This window comes from Fopius arisanus, unplaced genomic scaffold (genome assembly GCF_000806365.1).
Source record: "Fopius arisanus strain USDA-PBARC FA_bdor unplaced genomic scaffold, ASM80636v1 scaffold00242, whole genome shotgun sequence".
Taxonomy (NCBI): domain Eukaryota; kingdom Metazoa; phylum Arthropoda; class Insecta; order Hymenoptera; family Braconidae; genus Fopius; species Fopius arisanus.
The window spans coordinates 85,547-95,420 of NW_011887981.1; the positions used below are offsets into that span (position 1 = coordinate 85,547).

Consider the following 9,874-nt stretch of genomic DNA (forward strand, 5'->3'; position numbering starts at 1 on the left):
TCCCTCTTATTATTTCAGGTCCTCCCATAAATCATAATAAAGTTCCCTTTCATTTTTCAGATTATCGTAAATTCCCCAATATCGTGCCTTCGCCGGGAATTATTATATTTTAATTCCCCGGCCAAGGTCACAATTTCTAAACTTAACCGTTAATTACTTTCTGGCAATCCGCCGAGATAACGACTGATTTTATCTCGTGCGGCCTTCCACCCGTATTCAGTCTTGGCAATTCGTAAGGGTAGTGACTGAATCTACCCCGTACGACCTTCCACCCGTAATCAGTCTTTGGCAATCCGTCGGGGTTGTTAATATCTTTACCCCGTACGGCCTTCCACCCGTACCAATCAGCCCCTTAAACCCTTTCACCTGGAGCGCCGGCGTCTTTCGCCGGACCTAACCCGATCCTGAAACTCACCCTGACCTTAACCCTAAATTCCCTGAACCACCCCGAAGGGGGAAAATCCTAATATCGTCTAATCACCACCCATCTAACTCATTTCGAACCCACCTCGAAGGGGGAAATTAATCGTTATTTTAACGCGTACACATAACCGTTCCCCTCTCACTCTCTTTATTATTATTTCTTTTTGGCGATACTAACGGGCATACCCGATGCTCGTTACACAATATTTTTCTTTTTGAATTGGAAAACCCGGGTCTTCTTTGTTGAAGAAGAGGAGAATTCCAGAGAGGGGGTATAGTCCCCCCTCCCCCTTGTAATAAGAGTCGATTCGTGAATGAACAGCCAGCCATTTTGAGTTTTTGAATTTACTGATTTTTGTATTGAGTTGAGAGGAGTCAGCGCCTCTTGGAAAATAATCATAATGATTGGCGCCCTGGAAAAATTTTGGGAGTTGCGATTGCATTTCAAATTGAAAAAATAAATTGAAGTTTAGTGCTCTGAGGTATCGGCGTGCGTCACAACCTAATAAAATCATGATAGTGTCACCATTTTATCGAATAAATCCGTATTTATGTATATACGTTAAATGTGAAGAATTTACAGAATTGAATTAATACCCAGTAAATTGGTGTAAAATGCAATAATGACCTGTAGATCATCAATCCTGAAAATCTCAATACTCCCAGTTGAATCATCCAAAAATAAAAAAACATCAAGTGTTTTACTTTTCAACCTTAGAAGAGTTAAAGGGAAATTTCTTAACCGCCAATGTAATTGTAAAGGACCTTATTCCATCAAAACAAATTGAATGACGTTGTATACCACATTCACCGATCTCCATACTTGAAACTAAAAGCAATTCACATTTATAGAGTGGCTTCCTATCAAACTTAAAGCCTCATCCCTTCCATTTTCCATATCAGATCATTAATCTCTAATGTCTGTTAGGTGAACGTTGCGTTGATTTGGGTGGATCGGAAGGTTTCAGGAAATTTGTGAGGTGATGGTATGTAATGTAATACGTGGAGATTATACCACACACAAATTGTTAATTTATTAAAACTGGAAGTCAATCTCAATGCAGTTACACTTGATTGATGTTGATGTACATTTGGTTGAGGTACGCGGTAATTTTACGGGGTGAGTTAGAATAATTTCACGGTGAGCATCGATAACGAACTTGTCGCGTTGAGTGTCGATGATGAAGTCGTGTTGACTTGATTTCTCCTACGGGATACTCGATTTTTCTAGTCCCCTGTGTCTGAGAATTTTCCCTAAATATTAATTGAATAAAATATCTGTTTTTGACGCTTTACTTATCTTTTCTTTTTATTTAAATTACGTGATAATTGAATCAATGATTAGGCATGCCCGAAAACACCCTGTTTCCACCAAAATCCACCCCTCTCTCCATAAACCGCACACTGAGCGAACCAGGACCGTTACCTTTCCCTGAAAACCTGATTTTCCTTTCCGCCCCCTTCTGGGTTTCTGTTTCTTTTGAGTTTTAGTGGATTTTAGAGAAATTTTGAGTCAGGTAGAGAGCCCCGACTTTCGAGGTTAATAATTTTAAGTTATGGCTGTTTCCGGTTTGGTAATTCCGGCCCAGAAAAATTAACTGGCGCCCATTTAGTTCATTTTAGCACGTTTGGTTAGGCTTTAGGAAAGTAGAGCGAAGGTAACTGTCATTTCCGACCCCCATACGAAAATGTTACGTTACACTCCTTTTTTCAGATTTATCTGATCAAGATTTTCCAGAACTCATCCAACCTGTCGCACAGTCCAACAAAAGCCTCACCTTCATCAAAGCTCCCGACTACGACAATTTCATTCGAATCTAGGCCTATTCTCTTTTGTATTTTCCGTCAGGCTTTTCAAAGAGAATATGGATTACAGACCCCAGATAACTCAAAACTCAACTTTTCCTTGAAACCAATATTTCAGTTGCTCATAACAACATGTTTGTTTGATTGTCGAGACGGCAATGTCTCCTTCAGAGGAGGGAGTAGTGTAACGAATCACTAAAACCTCTAATTTACTATTTGCATTCCATCGGTATCCATTCCTCTCTGTTCTTCAAACCTCTCCTCTGAAATTAGCATTTCTTTTTTATGATGTCAGATTTCTTTTTCTCCCAATATGGACAATTTGTTGGATCGAATTCTCGTGTGGTTGGCCCCCTTGCTTTCGGCTCGTCTCGCCAAACTCCGCACGAGTAAAAAAACCCCATCCCAACAGTCCGGATATTATTTTTCCGCAGTGATTTTCAAGTTTTCGAGATTGGGAAGTACGTAATACCAATTCCCAGACGAGAAATCGTGAGAAGCAGTACCGAGAGATTTTTCATCGCTCTGAAGTGACAAACCTAAATAAACTTTTTCAAACATTATTGTCTGTATCTCCTGACTGATACACGCAGAAATAACCAAAATACTCTTAAAAAGAGGCAATTTCACAGAGATTAAAAAAACGATTATTGGTGTCACCTCCATCTTCGAACTCGCTTCAGAGCACATTAGGATAGATTAATCGAGTTATTGTATGCATTTTTTAAGCCTTCATTTAATTGGTTCAGATATTTTTTTTGGAGATATTATGAAGAAACCTAATTTTCGAAAAATGTAGAGTTTAGAAACGCGAATGAATGAAATCCATCTCTACTGACGGCGATAGATAGGGCCAATAAAGACCTACATTTCAATAGAAAAAGATGGAGTTAGATAGACCTGCGGATGAAATCAAATCAAAGAAAATCTATGAAATAAAAATAGCACATACACACACACATACATGCATACATTCGGACAGGGTGTAAAAACTGCACTTTCGAACTCCTTGTGTCATATTAAGTTAACATATGATAAAAAATAGGAATCTTTTGCTGCAACCATTTGGTTTTAATTTTATTCTTATATTTGTTCGTCCTTTCTCTACACTATAATATAGTGATAGTTTAGCCCTAAAAATTTTTTCGAGATTCTATTAATTATGATAGAATGTGTTATCTATTCGATAGAAAAAAAGTATAAAAATATTGGTGTTATAGGATACGCAATGTCGTGCTTCAGAGCGCTCGGAGGACTGTGTAACTGATGACTTCCATCAAGCCAAGAGCCGCGGCACACCACCGAAAAAACCTGCACGTCTGTCTTTACATCGAACTGCTAGTCTGCAGTCTGTTCCTGGCGTAATGCCAGCAATTTCTCAGGCACCAAAAAGGCCCACCAAGAGGACGCATCGAGGGGATTCACCTATTGAACAGACTTATGGTCAATGTGAAAGTAGTTCTGAGACGACGAATACTCACCAGACTGATCAACCACCCCAACCCCCACCCAGAACACCTTCTAGAGCGGACTCGTATCAGAGGGCATTTAGATGGTCATTACCTAAACCAAGGCGAACATGATAAACATTTTAGGCTGAGTGTCAAGGTCTGAGCGAGTGAGTCTTTTTACGGAAAAAAGGCTGACGGAGGCCCGAATTAATGAAAGATTTTTTCTGTTACTAAATTCTTTCGTTATTGTCTTTTAAAAGTGTTTCTGAACTTTTAATTATTTCACTGCGAGTGTTAATAATAAAGAATTGTTTTAAAAATGCTACCACCAGGAATCGAAAGATGGCATTTATAATTTGTAATTCCGCGCTCTTGCCACTCGGCTGTTCAGTTACCCGTTGAAATATAATATTTTATTCTGGTATACCAGAAACTGGAAGTATAGGTATTTGTAATTTTATTTGCACAGTCGAGAATCATATATATGATATTATACCCTAGTAGATAAATTAACTCACAAACAATTAATTATATTTTCTTACCCACAACTAAGCAGTCTCTTCTTCAAAGGACTGCTCTAAGCGCCGTCCAAGCCTAACTCGGTTCCTTGGTCGAGAAAAAGAAAAAATTATTATAAATCACTCAATGTAACGGTTTTTTAAGGTCATAAAAAACATATAATTTTCCTGGGAGAGCAATGTTGACTGCTTAAACATAAGAGGAAATGGTGGGGCCCCTTAGAAAATGAAGAGATCAGGCTTGGATCAGGCTTGCATCACTCAGCCTCAGTGAACTAATGCTTTTCCAACTCTGTTCTTATTGTCAGCTTTTGGAATACTTACCTGAGGGTACGAAACGGACAGCTACGAGAAATATTCCCAACACAACTGATTATTTTCTGTACTTTCACACATATCCCATAAATAATACACTAAGTTCTCTTAGTTGGTCGGGCTCTGAACGTAACCGTGAGGTGATTTTCATGGACATTCAATTTGAAGATTCAGCCCCAACCCGACGTTTGAGCGCTGTTTTTGAAATGTTACACATTGGGGGTCAGGCGTCGCCGGAGAATATTTTTGAGGAAGAAGAGACCATTAGGGGAGGGGGTCTACAATGTAAGGAATCGACGGCGAAGTATCGGGGCGAGCGTCCGGGCGTCTGCTCTCCGAAGTAGCGTGCCAGAGAGTCAACTTCAATTAGAATTGCCAGATGGTGGTATTTTTGGAAACGTTTTTTCTATATAATACATTAAAAATCAATCAAATGCAGTCGATGAGGCGACTAATTGATACCTTTCAAACGATGTCGCTGATATCTCATTGTGGCCTTGGTATCTATTCTAAAAAATCGGCATCTGGTAACCCCGAGTTCGACACAGCCGCACAAACCCGCCTGGCTATGGCAAAGTTCATTCTCTCGGGCACGTTAGCTTAGAATTTATGCTCATTGTTCTTGTTAGGTCAAGTTGTGAAGAAGTTAATAAAACAGAATTTTTTTTTACACTTAACATTAATTTGAGCAATATTAAGGTGACTTGATTGGATCTGATACTATTCCTATGAAGTCAAAGGAACATTGGGACACGACAAAACGCAAAAGAAGTTTTGAGTTCAAATGAAATGTTATAGAATATCTGAAATATTATATGTAGATTGCCGAAGAGGTTTTTTTTCCTCTCACGCGCTTATTCTGAGGTCATATTTGCGTAATGAAAATATGACGTCATCCCTGGCATCAAAGTTTTTGGTATAAAATTGTTTTTATAATCAATATTATATTCGAATATAAAAAGATTATTTCGAAAATTTCCTTCCTATTTTTCCCTTATCTAATTGTAAATCAATAAAAAAACCTTTTTCCCACAAATTTGTGTATTAATACTTATTTGATAGAAAAGTGGCTTGCATTTACAATTCAACAACAAACGTGTCGAAAACACGGAATTATATTGGGGATATGCTGAACTGTTACATGAATCGCATTTGAAATTATTTTAAAGGTCCCATCTCGATCACCTAAACTTCACGGACCTTGACTAACAATACTTCCTTGTCACAATTTAATAACACATTTTTGAAGCCATAGCCCGGAGAATCCTTGCAGAATGGCCTTCGAATCCGTAAACTCACCTCCATGTTACTGAGGCCGGAGCTAGGAGAGTACCAGTCGGGCGGGTTCACCCAGACAGTTTCTGTTGTGTGGCGTTTCAATGTATGATGTCGAACAAAAACATTGGAGATGAGATCATTTCTACTTTGAATTTATACTAGGGTTACTGTACGCACAGAGCAGAATTCACGTTTCATGGATCTTCGGTCAGAATACACAAAAATCATTGCAAAGCCGCTAAGAACTCTAACCTTCGCTGTGCCCAGTAAAAATAATAACCATTAGAAATTACCATCAGAATCAGGCATTCCCGAACACTGCTTCAAAAGACTGGTGGAGACCCGCAGAGTGGACATCTACATCTAGGGGCAGTCTGAACTGTGAAAAACCGCTGGGATACAGGGAGACGGCTAACGTAAGGGAAAAGATTAATCAGAAGTGCATAGGACTCCCCGAACCCCGATATGTCAACGCGACAAGAAATATAGAATAAAATGAGGAACCCTTGAGGAGATTTGACCGTAACTAGTGGCGAGAGGTAGTGCCTGGACAAGAAAGGATCTTATGAAACTCACTTAGTGAGACCTATTGCTTAGAACTTAGTACTGAAGTGTAAAATGACTAAAGTGATAAAATGAGATATCGTAATAAGTATTGAGGGATCGTCGTTCAGATCCGCATTAAAACTACTGTAGAGAGAGAGTGAGACTAAACTTTTGAAATAAGGCAGTTCATTATTTTCGAAACTCGGGGTGGGTGAGGAATAGAAGGAATAAGTGTTGCGGACGCCGCAGTTACTACGGTTAAAATTTTTTGTATATCCGGAAACTTGGTGAAACCACAAAAAAAGGGGGCTTTGGAAAAAACCTCATACAATAGCAAGGAATGTCGGTATGACCAGCCGAAATGCCGAGTATGCGAAGTGACCACAATAAAAGGGACCACCTGGCAGGTATTCAAGTGGCCATCATTATGGCCTGAGCGGTGTTAAGGAATGACCATGAAGGCGACAACACCTGGAAACCACGAATCATCTAAAAAGAAGCCAGACAATTGCTCAAAGGCACAACTAAGGAGATCCTTTTCACTTCTTTTCTTCCCTCTATTGAATCTGGGGGTCAATCACTTAAACAACCTTCCAATGGCAACCGCAGATGGGAGCTGCCCAGAAACATCCCTTTTGAATACATTGTTAATCATATGAAGATGCCTCCCACCATACCTCAAAAAACGTTGGATGACGAAATCTCAAAATGCCAACGGCTGTAGGGGACTCACGCCCGAACAGGGCGGTTTTTCGGCAGGAGTATAAATTAATTCTTCGAATCGAAATCTTCAAGTGGTACCCTGCTCCTCATCCAGTTCAACTCTCCAGGCCCAGTCTTCAGGCGAGCCACTCTACAGCGCCACCCTCTGACGTCACCACTGGGCGCAGTCTAAGCGTATAACTCGACTCTCCTCGCAACCCCAGATCGAGTGCGCAACTTTAATCACAACCAACGAGTCCAAAGTAAAATTTCGACTCTTGGTTATTAACGGGGGGGCCCTTCTCATTACTAAAACTGACCCTTCAAGATCCGTCTGTCGGGAGGCAGCTCTGCAGCATCGCCCACTCTCATCGCAATTACATCGAGTGAACAACTCGATTTTCTTCACTACGTCTGATCGACGGGTGTACTTCAAGGGAGGCAAGCCATCCGATCCCATTACAAATTCTTGATTTTCGATGGGGGGCCCTGCTCACTATTAAAGCTGACCCTTCATGATCCGTCTGTTGGGAAGCAGCTTTGCAGCACCACTCATCCTCATCACTACAAGCCCGAGTAAAAACCTCGATTTTCTAGACTGCGTCAGGTCGATCCCATTTCTTCAAGCCAGCACCGACCTGGTGAATTACTCAGCGTACAACTGAGTTTACCCCGAGTCTCCAGCTCCGGGATCCCTCTACACCTAGCAATATAAAGCTAGCGAGCAAGCAAGTTCTGCCTGAGTGGAAAACTCAGGCCTATTAACACCACCAACGCCTCCGGATTCACGTCATCATCATCACCAGCGCTAAAAAAGCGTGTTTGAGCAGTTTTCATCCATCAGTGCTAGAGGATCTAGCATACTTTTGGAGTTCTCCGGAATCCGCTGCGAAGAGGAAACACCAAGACATCACCTCTTCACTGCTGCCGTTTATTTCTACAACCGTAAGTCAGAAAAACACACCAATAACATTTACACTATTCCCTCCTACACTTTTTCCCTATCTACCCCTGGTTTTATCTTGGACTTTCTTCTATCCTGTATCTTAAGTGAAGCGTAATAAATTTAAATTCTATTTTAAGGGAAACCTAAGGGTATCTTTCTCTTTGTGTACTAATTCCTCATATCATAACCATTGTGTACTTCACTCCTTAGTCTCACGCAATCGCATTTCCCTTCCGGAAACTACTCATCTGCAGAGTTCACATTTTATCCGACGAGAACGAACGCGCGCTGTAATTAAAAAAATCGTGATTAAAAATTGTTAATTTAAATGAGTTCCAAATTCACATTAGCCGCCTCAGACGACCCAACCAATCAGAAATAAGCGTGACAGGCTTTCGAGATATCGATAGTCTCGATGTTTGTCCTTTTTACAATAGGATATTTCGATCTGCCTAGTGACCCAGTGTCCGCTGCATAAGTTGGAGATTTTATTTATGGAAAAAATATTATTTAGGTCCGCATAAAAAGCAGGCGCTCCATGAAAAAGGGTTCCCAGGATTAATTGGTATGGCTGGAAGACCACACGGAATAAAATACTGTCATTATTCCGGTGGATTGCCAGAGTGACTGATTACGGGTTAGAGGAGACATTAATATATTTTAAGATTAAACGTTTAGGCCTTTTAATCCCGAGATGGAGGAGAATTGCCCACGCAGAAATGAGTGGTAAGAAATTAGTAATAGGGTATCACCCCCGACAACGCGCGACAAGTGTGAAATATCTATCAACATTCCAGGCTGCTATTAAGTAGGCTACCGTGGTTAATTATGCATCGTTATGCGTAAAAGTTCGTGAGATTGTGGGAAATGATATCCCAAGCGATAGTGCCCAGAGGTTTCCAGAATCCGCCCATGCGGATCTGGAGTTTTCGATTTTTGAAGTGACTTGATTTCTCGCCGTAGCATTTTTCCTCGCCACTAACCGAAAAATGAGGCGTAGCTCTCTCTCTATCCCTCAGCCGTAGTGGGTCCGATGCCGGGGAATTATCAATTTTCCGAGCTCAGAATAAAGTTCAGGATATTCTTCAGATTATTACGGGTCAATAATTTTTGAGGCCACATTGTCGTGAGACTAATTGGGTGCAGTGTGAGATAATTAAAGAGTTATGCGGGATAACATAGTAATGGAAATTCTATATCAATTTACTTCAGCAAGTTTTTGTGTAATCAATTATGCCTTTTATCACCATTCGATACTCAATTGCAAAACATGTAAGGACGAACTTTGAGTTATTTTTCATTTCCTATTTTGTTTTGCACATGATGTGACGAATCCCGCGCTTTTTGACATTTTTTTGATTTTGCAAGTGTTCCGTCACGTTTTTCCCTAAATATTTAATATTAATTATCAAATAAATAGTGCAAAACTATGAGTATCAAGATTCTCCATGATACTCATCCTAAGCCTACCTTTCGGAGATAGCTTGGGATCGGAGTAAATGCCTGGAGAAATTGAATAAGAGATGAGTATATATATTTTTGTTTGGGAATACCAATTCTTTATTTTACACAATAAAAATGGATAATCAAGGAACTCGATTCTCTCAATGTTGAAAACTACAGATTAAGAATGGATTGGTTTGAAATTTCATTGAATTTGATAACGAACGATTTCCTTGAGAACAGTAGATTTTTTATTGAGAGTGTTACGTCAAGACGTACAAAATTATTGTTAAATCCCATTGAAAAATAAAATTTCCAATGAGATTTAACAATAATAATAAAAATCCAAATAATTCCTTACTATAGAAAAAAAAATAATAATAATAATATAGAAATTAATTAAAATTCTCCAATACTTGTTTTACAAAAGTAAAACAAGTGGAAGT

At 39.7% G+C, this 9,874-nt stretch overlaps 1 protein-coding gene across 1 annotated transcript in view; it reads left to right on the forward strand.

The window, feature by feature from the left end:
• LOC105272698 (uncharacterized) overlaps window positions 1-3,864 on the forward strand; it is a 61,876-nt gene extending 58,012 nt beyond the window's left edge. The window contains exon 3 of the mRNA XM_011314912.1: window positions 3,450-3,864. Coding sequence (XP_011313214.1) covers window positions 3,450-3,812 — 363 coding nt within the window. The 3' untranslated portion in view covers window positions 3,813-3,864. The remainder of the gene's footprint in view (window positions 1-3,449) is intronic.
• The last annotated feature ends 6,010 nt before the right edge of the window (window positions 3,865-9,874 follow it).